General features: G+C 41.7%; 3 protein-coding genes across 3 annotated transcripts; 1 reads left to right on the forward strand and 2 right to left on the reverse strand.

The window, feature by feature from the left end:
• Window positions 1–148: 148 nt before the first annotated feature.
• Window positions 149–1,345, forward strand: LOC134797700 (elongation factor 1-beta'). The gene is made up of 3 exons (XM_063770046.1): window positions 149–308; window positions 519–759; window positions 939–1,345. Exons 1-3 carry the CDS (start codon window positions 229–231, stop codon window positions 1,281–1,283), a joined length of 666 nt encoding a protein of 221 aa, XP_063626116.1. The 5' UTR covers window positions 149–228; the 3' UTR covers window positions 1,284–1,345.
• Window positions 1,335–4,623, reverse strand: LOC134797699 (erlin-2-like). Its single transcript, XM_063770045.1, has 6 exons — window positions 4,467–4,623; window positions 3,768–3,848; window positions 3,348–3,456; window positions 2,799–2,950; window positions 2,453–2,605; window positions 1,335–2,044 (listed from the first exon to the last, which is right to left on the reverse strand). Exons 1-6 carry the CDS (start codon window positions 4,572–4,574, stop codon window positions 1,670–1,672), a joined length of 978 nt encoding a protein of 325 aa, XP_063626115.1. The 5' UTR covers window positions 4,575–4,623; the 3' UTR covers window positions 1,335–1,669.
• Window positions 4,624–6,479: 1,856 nt separating this feature from the next.
• Window positions 6,480–11,998, reverse strand: LOC134797279 (uncharacterized). The gene is made up of 8 exons (XM_063769506.1): window positions 11,799–11,998; window positions 10,956–11,146; window positions 9,853–10,076; window positions 8,732–9,013; window positions 8,053–8,290; window positions 7,422–7,652; window positions 7,156–7,244; window positions 6,480–6,753 (listed from the first exon to the last, which is right to left on the reverse strand). Exons 1-8 carry the CDS (start codon window positions 11,840–11,842, stop codon window positions 6,517–6,519), a joined length of 1,536 nt encoding a protein of 511 aa, XP_063625576.1. The 5' UTR covers window positions 11,843–11,998; the 3' UTR covers window positions 6,480–6,516.
• Window positions 11,999–13,049: the final 1,051 nt, after the last annotated feature.

Below are 13,049 nucleotides of genomic sequence, written 5' to 3' on the forward strand. Positions count from 1 at the left end.
GGAAATAAAATTGCCTTAAACAGCTTGTAACAATAATTTTAACCGATAATCGACTCCATCTACTAAGCACATGTAATCGATTCAAAAATTACGGTAAAAAATGATTCGGTACAACTCTAAGTAATGTCATCTCTTTCTAAAAATCTTTGTCTCTTTCTTTCTCTTACTTGCTCTTTGCCGGGCCGTGTGGTTGTGGTTGCTCGAACAAATCAGCCTAATCTATAAAAAATGGCTTTCGGAGACGTTAAATCCGCCCAGGGTCTCAATGACCTGAACAAATATTTGGCTGAGAGGAGTTACGTATCCGGGTAGGTGTTTACAATATTGAGCTATCTTCCTAACCTATAAAAGTCTACCACGTCAACCCCTGGCCTTACGACCTTGATTATTGTCATATAATTATTATCAAATGAACAGCTGTTATGTGCCATCCACCTATTTATATTGTACAACTGCTGAAAAAATGCTTGCGAATGAACATTGTCGCCTAGAATTGATTGAATATTCACATTCCATAGGTGGGTGCCTTCTCAAGCTGATGTTCAGGTGTTTGAGCAGGTCGGCAAGGCGCCGACCGGCAGCCTGCCGCACGCGCTGCGCTGGTACAACCACATCGCGTCGTACACACCCGCCGAGCGCAAGGCCTGGGCTGCCGGCGTCAGCCCCCTGACCGCCGGCGGCAAGCCCACCGCCGCGCCCGCCAAGGTCGAGGATGATGATGATGATGTCGATCTGTTCGGATCTGGTGATGAGGAGGAGGTAACTAAATTTATCCAATTGGATACTTAGATAATTACTTTGAAGATAAGACTGCCAAAGTGAAACTACTATGAATCCATTTTGAATTTTGATGTTAAAAAATATAAATTATCATTTTTATGTTTTATTGTATTCAGATAAATATATTCAAAATAATAGTACTATTATGTTTGTTTTAGGATGCGGAAGCTGCCCGCATTAGAGAAGAGCGTCTTAAGGCGTATTCAGAGAAGAAATCCAAGAAACCAGCCCTCATCGCCAAGTCATCTATCCTCCTTGATGTCAAACCCTGGGATGACGAGACAGACATGAAGGAATTGGAAAAGCAAGTCCGCACTATTGAGATGGACGGTCTCCTGTGGGGTGCCTCCAAACTTGTCCCAGTTGGCTATGGTATCCACAAGCTGCAGATCATGTGTGTCATTGAAGACGACAAAGTCTCCGTTGACCTTCTCACTGAGAAAATCCAAGAATTTGAAGATTTCGTCCAGTCCGTTGACATTGCTGCCTTCAACAAGATCTAAATGTCTAAGCCAGTAAATTATTTCTAAGTTATGTTTTCAATTAAAATCACATTTTTCTAACATTCATAGTTTTATTTTAACCAGGTGTTAAGTAACTACATACAAAAGCTATGTACTTAAGTTGGAACCATGTAATTATTCAGTCAAAAAACAATATGTAAAAGCCTGTTACACATCTACATCTTATTTCTATAAAACACAGAAACGGGCCTATGTAAAACTATTCCTAATGATACAAAATTATCACATGATCTCCAAAAATAGCCCAACACTCCAATTAGACATGTGGTGCTCGAAATTATTTAGAGCCTTTAATTCCTTGTCAAAACATTTGCTCCCTGTATGACTTACTGTCTGACTAGTTGTTTTGACAGAGTGACTATTACTCATTGCACTTGAACACTTTTTGGGGTGGGAATTGGAACATTGTCACCAACATTAGCCTGTAAGAACATGCTTGGAATATCATTGCCAAAGTATATCTTGTTGTTAATAGCAAGTGCTTCATATCTCTTCAACTCCAAGTACTCTTTGGTCAGTAGTTGTTTATTGGCCTCCGCCTGTTTCTTAAGATTGTAGAATTCGGCCTCCGCTTTGGTCTGCTGCTTGGCTTTGTGGATGCTATCCTCAATGAGTTCTATCTTCTGTAGAGATTCCTTTTCCATGATTTTCTGTTCATATTGGATCTTTGCTACCTGTGCCTCTTTCTCAGCCTCGATGACCGCCTTGCGCCGAGCCGTCTCTGCTTCTTTTTCTACAACCTATAACAAGAGGATTTAGAAGTGTTATAAGATGTTATATTACTTGCTTTATCTGTTATGTGTAACTTTAAAGTTTCAATCTATCCCTGTTAACCTTTTTCCAGACAGCACCAAACTACGAGGTTTTTCCAAAAAATGCAAATATATTAAAATTTATGCAGCTTTGATGATTCATTTAATGATAAGTAACTTTTCCCGAAAGACCACCCGAATATGAACCTTAAATCAGATTCCTAAGGTTGAAATTCTATTAGCGAGTATGTGGTCGCTAGGTGCACTATGCCTGGAAAAGGGTTAGCGCGCAGGCAAATTAGTTACAATGCAAATAACACTGTTATCTCGCGCTAATAACGACTGTGGACTTAATAACGTACTGGTTCAAATCTTGTAAAACAATGACATTAATACCTTCTGATGTTGGGCTGCAATGAGGAGCTTCGACTTCTCGGCCTCCATGAGCTCGTAGTTCTTGCGGATGGCCTCAGGGATCTTTGGTTTGGTGACGCGCACTGCCTGCACGCGCAGCCCTGGGGCCATTTCGTTCAGGTCTTTTTGGAGAGCCTGCATAAAAAAAGCACAGTTTAAGCCCCAGTAGTTTCTTACGATCTTCTACGAAGAGTTTATGTACAAGCGATATTACCTACTGAAGTTTACCGTCTCCAATATTTCAAAATATCCAAATCCCACAGGAACTTATTATCTAATCATGATGACCTATTTATAAGACAAAAGTTCATATTTGCAATGTACTCACCGTCCTGAGGTTCTCGTCAATCTGGTCAAAAAGGTCGATGTAGACCTCATGCAGGCTGTGTGCGCTGCAGAACTGGTTCAGCTCGTGGTGCACCTTGTTGAAGATGAGCGTTTTGTCGTAGTCGGCGGTGAAGTTGCGCACTACGTCCAGAACTGTGACAATAAAACAACATTCATTCAACCCATCCAGTTTGGTCTCATTAGCCGGTCCACACAGAGCGAGCATACGCTCGAAGCATTTTTCTCGCGCACAAAACGGCCAGTTTAGACGTGCCTCGGCCTGGGGCCTATTTCTCGAACGATATTAGACTAATATTATTAGTGTGTTCGTGGACTAATAATATTAGTCAAATACCGTTCGAGAAATGGGCCCCTGGGCGGCGCGCGCGAACTGCTATTAAAAAGGTTTTGATGAGTGATGAAGTATTATTGGGCATACAAAGGTACAATCAGCAATAACAATGACTATATGCATGACAAAAAAAATGGATAATAAATAGCCAATAACCATTTTTATTTCATAAATATTTATGAGAATACGTTCCTATACCTGTATTTGGTTCCAGCATATTGACAACCTCAATCCTTTCGAAGTAGATCATCACACCCCCACTGGTTCCACAGGGGACATTTTTCACCTCATCAGTCTGCAGAGTAGTCTGAAACAAACATTTTCTCTCCTTTTAAACTTAGGACTTTACAAACAGCACTTAAACTAATGGTTGACTGGAGGATAGTGCTACAATGTAGTAATTATAGTTTTGTAACCCTTAGTGGGAATTTATTTTAAAGTGCAACTAAATTAAAATTTAGCTTATGAATTCATATGTTGTTTGTGTTCAATTAAACTAATTGACAATATCATTTAAGTACACAAGTTGCAATGATAAGATAAAATGATCAACATTTTATTGTATACCTCTGTCTACATACTATTTACACAACTGCATAAATAAATGAATACATTTACCTGTATGGCTTTGTACGATGTGAGTAGGGGGATCATCATGTGGAACCCCGGCTGACTCGTCACTGGCAACAGAGCGCCCCCCTGGAAAATACATTGTCCTAATTAAGGAATTTACAATTAATTGAAAAATATCATGAAGATTAGTTTTATATTTTATTTGAGTTATATATATTAATTAGGAAGATTGCGGGTCACTTCTGGATGAGATTGCATAGGTACTCAAAGATAGGCCTATGCTCAGCAGTGAGTGATAAAAGGCTGATATGACGATGATGATATTAATTTAGGGCCTACCAACATCAGACTCTTGTCTGATTACTGTTATGAGATAATGGATAAATTACTAATAACAGACTACCAAAAGAATGAATTAAGTAATACACACCTAGTTTTCTTATGTTACAACTCACTGGCCCAATATTACAGGGTTATGTTACATTTTCAAGTTAGTTCAAATTTGGCTTAATGTCAACAATGTTCAAATTTTAGTTAGATAAAAGTGAAACATAGAACCCTGTAATATTGGGCCAGGGAACTGTTACAAGGTCAATATCAGCTGACTAAGTTCATCAAACTGTTATTAGATTTAATAAATCTATTAAAACGAATTGAAAGTACAAAGTTCTTACCAACCACTAGCTTAAACTGATTAACACTGTTAGGTTTCAGATTCAGCAAATTTGTATACTATAGACTTACCCGGTAATAGACTCCGACGTGGCCCTCTTCGACCTTGTGCAGCGAGAAATGCACAGTGACTCCGACTGCCAGGATCACGAGCGCCAACACCGACGTCTGATCAGCCATCCTATCACCAAAATCACTACTCCACTACTAGTGTCAGAATCACTACTCCACTAAGTACTATGGTGTCAAAGCAACAAAGCTTCTCACGACCTACTATTCTGATGCTTAATTATATTATTGCCGGATAATGTTATACATTATATGAAGCGACTAACGAGGAAACGCCGAGCGCTTAATTACAATAGGTAATTAATTGCTAGCCCACGTTCGAATGAGTAGATATTCGGCGGAAGTAAATTGAGTATTTTATTCTATGAGACTCGCAGGTTACGAAAGGGTAATACTGATTAAATCATATTACTGAGGACAGTGAGGACGCTAATTTTATTTTTATACGCCGGGAAAAGCAGGCGAAAATTTGACAGTTCCTTCATTTGACAAATACCATGGTATAATAATGTGAAGATTGCGTTTAGTTAAGCGGTCCAGACGGGTTGATCAAATCGACCGATTTGATCAGAAACGTAATTGGCGTCAATGTCCAATTTAATCACCAATTTTAGATTTATGGTGATATTACATTGATATTCTTGCGTCCGCACCACATTTTATCGGTAATACCGGTCATTATCGGCGGTTAAATTCGGCGAGCCAAATTGGCGTTTGCATTCGCACGTCCTGATTCGATCGGGCAATTTAATCAGATTGGCGAAAAATTGACTAGTCTGGATAGGCCTTTATACTTAAAGTAGGTTTACCCCCTTTTGGATTAAATACTTTTAGGTAATTCCCCCAAATTTCATTTCCCATCCTTGTGAGAGCTGAATTTTGATCGAGCCGGCAACATGCTCATGATATGTTTGGGTTTTTCGAAACTTTTTGACGTATGTGATGATGTTGATGATAGATCTTCCAATGTCCTTTTTTACCTCTTAACATCCAAGATATTGGACAGATGGAATACCACCCGTATTCCATCTGTCCAATGTCATTGCGTCTCACTCTCTCATTTAGCAAAAGGTGAGACAAAATACATATTGGATAAATAAACACATACATACATATTGGAAATTGGACAGGTGGAATACCACCCTTAGCAACACGAGGATAACAAATAAAACAAGATTTTGAAAAGGTCTTAAAGAAGTATAAATATATTTGTATAAATTTGCACTACCTGCTACTAAAGTGTAATATATGGTAACTACTACTAAAGTGTAATATTAACTACAGGAAATGTATATTTTCTTTAGAGATTCTGGAATAGTTTTGACTAATGTCAAAGTAGTTGCACTCGGTGCATAGTAGGTGGAGCAAGCACACTTCTAAGACATTATTTACAGGAAGTATATAACCTGCGCAAGTTATCAACATGCGTCAGCTATTTGGTTATGAGCGCCGTAGCAACCCATGTACAACGATCAGGCTCCAATTTCACCACGGTGACAGGTGCGACAATTGTAAAATATCACTGTTGCTGACGTCACAGGCATCCATGGGCTACGGTTACCGCTTACCGTCGGGCGGGCCGTATTCCTGTTTGCCACCATCATTGTATTATTAAAAAAAACTTTATTATATCGGAAAAAAACAGATATTTCTCTTGCTAAGTTTATGACAATTGTCACAAGAAACACTACAATTGTCACGAAATTCCGACATATAACTCATTACTTACCTGTCAAGAATTACCTACAATTCTTCTAAATCTTGACAATTGTCAGAAACTTCGCAAAAGAAATATCTGTTTTTTTCCGATATAATACAGTTTTTTTAAATAATACAATGATGGTGGCAAACAGGAATACGGCCCGCCCGATGGTAATTGGTAACCGTAGCCCATGGATGCCTGTGACGTCAGCAACAGTGATTTTACAATTGTCGCACTTGTCACCGTGGTGAAATTGGGGCCAGAAAGCGTACGACATATTCAACCAAATGACTCTTTTCCGGTTGCAGCGTTAGGGCGTTGATGGAAACGGAAACTTCTACAGAACATTCTTCACAAGCTATACTGAACAGTCGGACATGTCTGTATTGCTTGTCCGTTCTGCGCCGCAGCGACGTAAGTCTTGCCATCAGCATGGATGGCGTCCAGCACGGTGGCCATAGTAGTCTTCAGCGTCCTGTACTCCTCTAACGCCTTCGCGCACAGCTCACCCTCGGGCGAGTTGCCTGGCTCAATGAAAAGCATTTGAAGTGATCTCTTTAGGTGCTTATCCGCGCTGACTAGTTTATCCTACAAAATTAAAACACAGTTAAATTCTGAGTGCATTTCAAAAACCTATTTCTTTCAGACTTAAAACCTGGCACAGGTACTTTCCTAATATAACTTTCTGATGACTGGTACTGAGACGGTGCGAGATGAGCAGTTAAAAATAATAATAAAGATAAACTAGCGATCCGCCACGGCTTCGCACGGGTTACACAAAACCTCAAAATATTATACACCTAAACCTTCCTCAAGAATCACTTTATTGATAGGTGAAAACTGCATAAAAATCCGTTCAGTAGTTTTTGAGTTTATCGCGAACATACATACACATAGACAGACGCGGCGGGGGACTTTGTTTTATAAGGTGTAGTGTTACTATTCTACAGCCAAATATTTAGGTGAATTAATAAGTTTTTGTTTAGTTACCAAATATGCGGATCCTGTTATTTCACGAGAGTCAAACTCCTTTTTCGCCAGTTGCACCATCGCGGCGTGAATCTCGTATAGGGCGATGGCTGAAAAGTATTAAAATAAGGTGTAGAAAGAAATACTGAAAAACCTCAACATTTATGTATGTAACTTTGTATGAGTACCATGTAGTTGACATCATGATGATATTGATGACCTCACGTAGCCTCAAATGGATAAACCGGGCGACAGTACCAGGAGCCCAATACTTTCATAGCACTAACCTTTGGCCCTACAGATCCCCGGACTAAGCACTTCCAGCACAGCTAATATCTCCTTGCACAACTGTAACTGCTTCCTTAGTAACCGTTTGGTAGGTCTCGGTTCGCGCGTGATGATGTCACGGAGCACCCCGGCTAGCCTCTGCTTCGCGTCCAGGAGGAGGTAGTGGTTCGGGGCCAGGACTAGGGAAACGTTTTTGATGTATTCTTCTAAGTCTTTCTCGTCCTTTTTGTCTGTAAAATAAAACATTAGTAGAAAGAAGAGGCTTAGAAGCTATTAATTGCTTATAAGGCAGCACCGGCGGCACCGCTGCCCATAGTTCAGGAAGTTTAATTAAATACATAAATACCTAAACATTTCATCCTCATCTTACTCGTATATCGGGTCTCGCCAAGCGGCTTGAAATCTGGTAAATTGCCTCGGATATAATGGGTTATTCAATAATCTCGATGTACAATCGACTATTTTTCTGAATTCGTCTATAACAGTGCCTTAAGCCTTTGAATACCACGCATATTATATTGCCATTGTAAACCTTAATCGGAATGTATGAAGGTTGATATTACACTGTAACCGAGCGTTTGGTTTGACAACTGTGCTTCTTCTAGTTTCGAATATTTTAAGTTTACTCACTAATGACATCTAATTTATCCGAGCAACATTGAACCTTATGCGCCATAACTGAAGCTTCATATTTCTTGTCACACCCGTTACAACTCCAAGTGTCCCCTGCACTAGACACGTATCCGCGACACTCGGTACAGATGGCCGAGCTCATGAAGGTGCCGAGCTCGGTGGCGTCGCCGCAGCGCGCGCACGAGCATTTGAAGTATTTCCCGTTTAGTAAGTGCTCTTGGCGCAACGCTGTGCCCTAGAGGACAAAGAACAGCTTACGATTATTACGAGGAAACTTTTTCAAATTAAAATTGAAATCGCGCGTCGGGCGAGATTCGAACTCACAACTGCTGAGCACAAAATCAATAGGGTACTAAGAAATAGGGAGCAAACTCTTTGGGGGTTAGTGCAATGTTATACATGTGATGATTTCTCTCCTGAGTGACTTGGGACTTCGGTGCTCTTAAGGAGTGCAATGTACCTACCTAATATTCTTACGGTAACCAATTGTCATTTAGTCGTGTAAGAGCTAAGGATGGCATTCCACATTCCACCTATCCAATTTCTTTGTCCAATGTGTATTGCGTCTCACATTTTGCTTTAATGAGAGAGTGAGACGCACTGACATTGGACAAAGAAATTGGACAGGTGGAATACCACCCTAAAGAACATCAAAATGGTTCTAACTGTGGCTCACCTTCATAGGATCAGTGTAGTTGTAAAAAATCGGCTCCCCCTTCTTGATATCGACGCTCGCATGGCACACCAACAAATTATTATCATTTATAGACATATGCGTATTCCCCACACAATCATGCGCCAACAGAGCTGTTTTAAGATAGACTCCCCGCAGTGGCTCGCAGCCGAGCGGCGCGGGCGGGCCGCGCACGTCGAAGCTGTTGATGTCGATGGCCGCGCAGACTCTCTGCGCGAGCTCGGGGTCGTCGCCGGCTGCCAGCAGCCCGAGGGACTCAATGAACTGTAAGGATATACAAAAGTTACAGTGTAGTTATTTAGGCCCTACATTTTAGGGATATTAATATAAAACGAGAATAAATTAACACGTTAAGCCAGCGGTCGGCAACAGGCGGCCCGCGAACCTCTCATTGCGGCCTGCGAGCCTCCCTGGCTATTTTGTATGTACTCGTAATATTGACAAACGACAATGTCTGATAAAGTCATAAATATTAACAAAGTGCGGCCCGCGTCAACTTCGTTAACTACTATGTGGCCCTTGGCTGCTAAAAAGTTGCCGACCGCTGCGTTAAGCGATCGATAATCTTTTTTCTATGTGGAAGTCTTTCGGCTGATAGTTAGAAAGATGATGCCGATTCGGGATGTGACTAGTTAACTAAATCATGAAAAGGGTAATTCTTCAGATTTGTCCCTGCGTATAAACTCGGTCAAATCTAAATGTGTGAAAAGTTTGACGGAGTTGAGGCTGACCGCAGTCATACATGTAATTTGAGATTAGAACGACTCAATAAGTGTGTGGATTCTGGGGTCATTAATGTCATTATCTCAAGAAAAATCTTGATAGGGTGATTCAGGACTACGAGGAAGAGCGACATCTAACGTGCAATTTGGTAACACCTATTAAGCCGGTGGGGGAGGGGGATGTTCGCGCCTTATTCTTTAATTCATAAATATATACACCTATAGGTACCAATTACTTACCTATGGGACTTGAGATATTTACGACACGAAACAGAACAGCGCGTCACGTAGTTGTTTATTTACTTTCATTTTAAATAACTAAAAATACGTAGAACAGGACTTGCAAGCTATCTAATAACTAATAATCTGTTAATATCTGACCTTGACAGTATGCTGATTGTAGTTATAAACGTCGGTTCCACGACGCTGGTCCATATGCGTCTCAAGTCTCGCAAATTCCTCCCAAGCCCGAGGGTTGTTCCGCCGCTGCAGTAGAGCCCTTAGTACCGCTAGGGCTCCAACGTATGGGACGACGGCCATTGCGCTGAGGCCGCGGGACTCGCGCTGCGATTTCAACAAGTCGCATTCGGCCTTGTTGTGAAATTCTAAAAATTAAAAGGATGTGGAAATTAACTAAATTACATACTAAACGTACCTAACCCTTGCTCTCTGCACATACCCAAGTTGAACCAGCATATCGAGAAGAGAAATCTGACAGCTACCTAAATCTAAAACCGAGTTTTCACTCTTAGCTCAGATCCTCCTTCCAATAAGTTATTATCCAAGTGTCTTTCTCTCTTGAGAGATGTTGGCTAATAGAAACGATTGCAGACGATCAGGATACGCATCCCAATTAAAAAAAAAACTGTATTGCTTCTTGGTACGAGCGAGGTAATTTGGATTTTGGCTATGTATGCACGCGTAAAGAGAATTTCACAAAGATTTAAGCCAAATTTAGTGTTAGCAAGATGTTCAGTTGCGAGATGGTCATGGCACTCAGGGCCGACCGGCGCCACATCGCAGCCCTTGCACGGCACGAAGCGGCTGACCAGCGGCAGATGGAAGGCGAAGCAACAATGCTACGACTATACAGTAAGACTCACTAGCGAGATGTTCAGGGCATTCAGGGCAGACCGGCGCCACACCGCAGCCCTTACACGACACGAAGCGGCTGACCAGCGGCAGGTGGCAAGCGAAGCAACAATGCTACGACTATACAGTAAGACTCACTAGCGAGATATTCAGGGCACTCAGGGCATACCGGCGCCACACCGCAGCCCTTACACGGCACGAAGCGGCTGACCAGCGGCAGGTGGAAGGCGAAGCAACAATGCTACGACTATACAGTAAGACTCACTAGCGAGATATTCAGTGCACTCAGGGCAGACCGGCGCCACGCTGCAGCCCTTACATGGCACGAAGCGGCTGACCAGCGGCAAGTGGAAGGCGAAGCAACAATGCTACGACTATACAGTAAGACTCACTAGCGAGATGTTCAGGGCACTCAGGGCAGACCGGCGCCACATCGCAGCCCTTGCACGGCACGAAGCGGCTGACCAGCGGCAGGTGGCAGGCGAAGCAGACGAGCGGCGAGTCGCTGTGCGGCGCCAGGAGGAACGGCTCTTCGGACAGCACAGTGTCGCCGGCGCGTAGGTCTATTGCTGCCACGGCGTACCTACGCTTACATATGCAGTTACAAATGTTACAATCACTCTAGAATACTAGAGATTAAACCGTGGTTTAATAATAGTAGCACGTAGGTAAGCGTTGTGTGGCGACTTGCGTAAAGGTACAGAGTCAAAAAATCAGTTTGTAAGTCCTGTTACAGTAGAATGATGCCGCTTGCCGAAGCTTGTGCATTAGGATCACATACGACCATGGCACCGTAATCACTTGTAGTAAGGCAAATGTACCTACACATATTTTTAACGACGATGCAACTCTATACACGCCACGATGCAACTCTATACACGCCACACATCGAAAACGAAGAAGTGTACGTGTGGTTGCATTTTGAAAATACATATTTAAGTTCGCGAATCTTCTGGAATAAGCGAATCACAGCCATATCGCACACTGTACACATCAATATTTACTTCACTTCAAATTTAAATAGTTTCAACTATATCTTAAATAATACCTACCTTACAACAACGGTATCGACATGAACTTGATACCTACTGCCTACATATTAATTTATGCAAAAATTTAAATTTAATATTTCATTTTTTGTTCCGGTTGCAATATTATAATAATATTCCTATAAATTCGTATAAATTCCATTACTTAGTTCTAAGTTTAAACTAAGTGTGTGATAAGTGACCCACCTGCCAAGTTTCTCACATTGGCGCACTTCGAACCGCGGATTCATGCTGTCAGTCGCGAAAAGCGATAAATAACGGCGCAGCACACGGAACTGCGGCCGAAACTAACACGCGCCGTATTTATAGGAAACTCCGTACGCGGCTAAATATAGACGCAAGACAATATCCCATACCTGTGATGTTCATCCCAACGCCTAAGTGGGTTACCACCTTACCAGTATAAGCTAAACCTCCAACTACCCAGACATTTTTAAGATTCGGTGGGTCAAATTAGACTAGAAATTCAACAAGTGCAAACGCTTCTTTATGTAAATAGTAGAGATGCAGATGATGTATAAGTGTCTAACTGTCATGTTCACTTACAGAAGATCTTTAGGAAGACCAGTATATATCTGTCGAGTCCCGTAACGATTAAACGTAGTTTGAGGTCGCGCTTATACTGGTTTGATTTAGGCGGATTAGTCATTTTTGAAACACGCCATAATGCACACCTTATTGCAATGCATTAAGGTTCATTGCACTGTGTATCTGTTGTGGACATCTTTGGCGGGGTTAATAATTGGACGTAATCGTAGGTCAGGCACTACGTCGCCTGGCGTTGGTGTATCACTACACCTTATAAAACAAAGTCCCTCGCCGCGTCTGTATGTTTGTTTGTATGTTCGCGATAGACTCAAAATCTACTGAACTGCGGTTTTCACCTATCAATAGAGTGATTCTTGAGGAAGGTTTAGGTGTATAATTTATTAACCCGTGCGATGCTGGGGCGGGTCGCTAGTAAATAATACTTATACCTAATCCTGCTTAGAGGACGGTTAAAAATGTAGTTTATAGGCTGGTATTCAACTTGTCCAATGTCAGTGTGGTGTCTCACTGGTATTACGTTAAAATGATCTCATGGCAGATTGAGTTGAACATATTAACCTTTTGGACGCCAATGACCGATATATCCGCACCGCAGGTTCAACGCCAAAGACCTACGTGCATATGCATAAAGTTCAATTTCAGTTTTGACACTTGGGTGACGTGGCGTCCGAGTGACAGCTTTTGTTTGACACGGCGTCGAAAAGGTTACTAAAATAGAAGTAGTGTCTATATATGAACGAGTCTAGCTCAACTGACCCTACGACAAAACAAGTAGTCGCGCGCGAGACCAAACACCCACATTTTTCTCTCGCTTGACTTGGTGGGCGGTTGTGCATGTTGGCTGTATTACATTAAAAAGACGAGGTATATAAACATTGCATTTATTAT

This window comes from Cydia splendana, chromosome 15 (genome assembly GCF_910591565.1).
Source record: "Cydia splendana chromosome 15, ilCydSple1.2, whole genome shotgun sequence".
Classification (NCBI taxonomy): domain Eukaryota; kingdom Metazoa; phylum Arthropoda; class Insecta; order Lepidoptera; family Tortricidae; genus Cydia; species Cydia splendana.

What these genes read in the sequence shown, in the direction of transcription:
- LOC134797700 (XM_063770046.1), top strand. Translation starts at nt 229, where the DNA reads ATGGCTTTCGGAGACGTTAAATCCGCCCAGGGTCTCAATGACCTGAAC. An exon ending in GAGAGGAGTTACGTATCCGG is followed by an intron (nt 309 to 518) that starts GTAGGTGTTTAC and finishes CACATTCCATAG; the next exon opens with GTGGGTGCCTTCTCAAGCTG. An exon ending in GATCTGGTGATGAGGAGGAG is followed by an intron (nt 760 to 938) that starts GTAACTAAATTT and finishes TGTTTGTTTTAG; the next exon opens with GATGCGGAAGCTGCCCGCAT.
- LOC134797699 (XM_063770045.1), bottom strand. Translation starts at nt 4,574, where the DNA reads ATGGCTGATCAGACGTCGGTGTTGGCGCTCGTGATCCTGGCAGTCGGA. An exon ending in ACGTCGGAGTCTATTACCGG is followed by an intron (nt 3,849 to 4,466) that starts GTAAGTCTATAG and finishes TGTATTTTCCAG; the next exon opens with GGGGGCGCTCTGTTGCCAGT. An exon ending in CATCGTACAAAGCCATACAG is followed by an intron (nt 3,457 to 3,767) that starts GTAAATGTATTC and finishes TGTTTGTTTCAG; the next exon opens with ACTACTCTGCAGACTGATGA.
- LOC134797279 (XM_063769506.1), bottom strand. Translation starts at nt 11,842, where the DNA reads ATGAATCCGCGGTTCGAAGTGCGCCAATGTGAGAAACTTGGCAG. An exon ending in GTGCCCTGAACATCTCGCTA is followed by an intron (nt 10,077 to 10,955) that starts GTGAGTCTTACT and finishes TTTAATTTTTAG; the next exon opens with AATTTCACAACAAGGCCGAA. An exon ending in GGATAAATTAGATGTCATTA is followed by an intron (nt 7,653 to 8,052) that starts GTGAGTAAACTT and finishes TTTATTTTACAG; the next exon opens with ACAAAAAGGACGAGAAAGAC.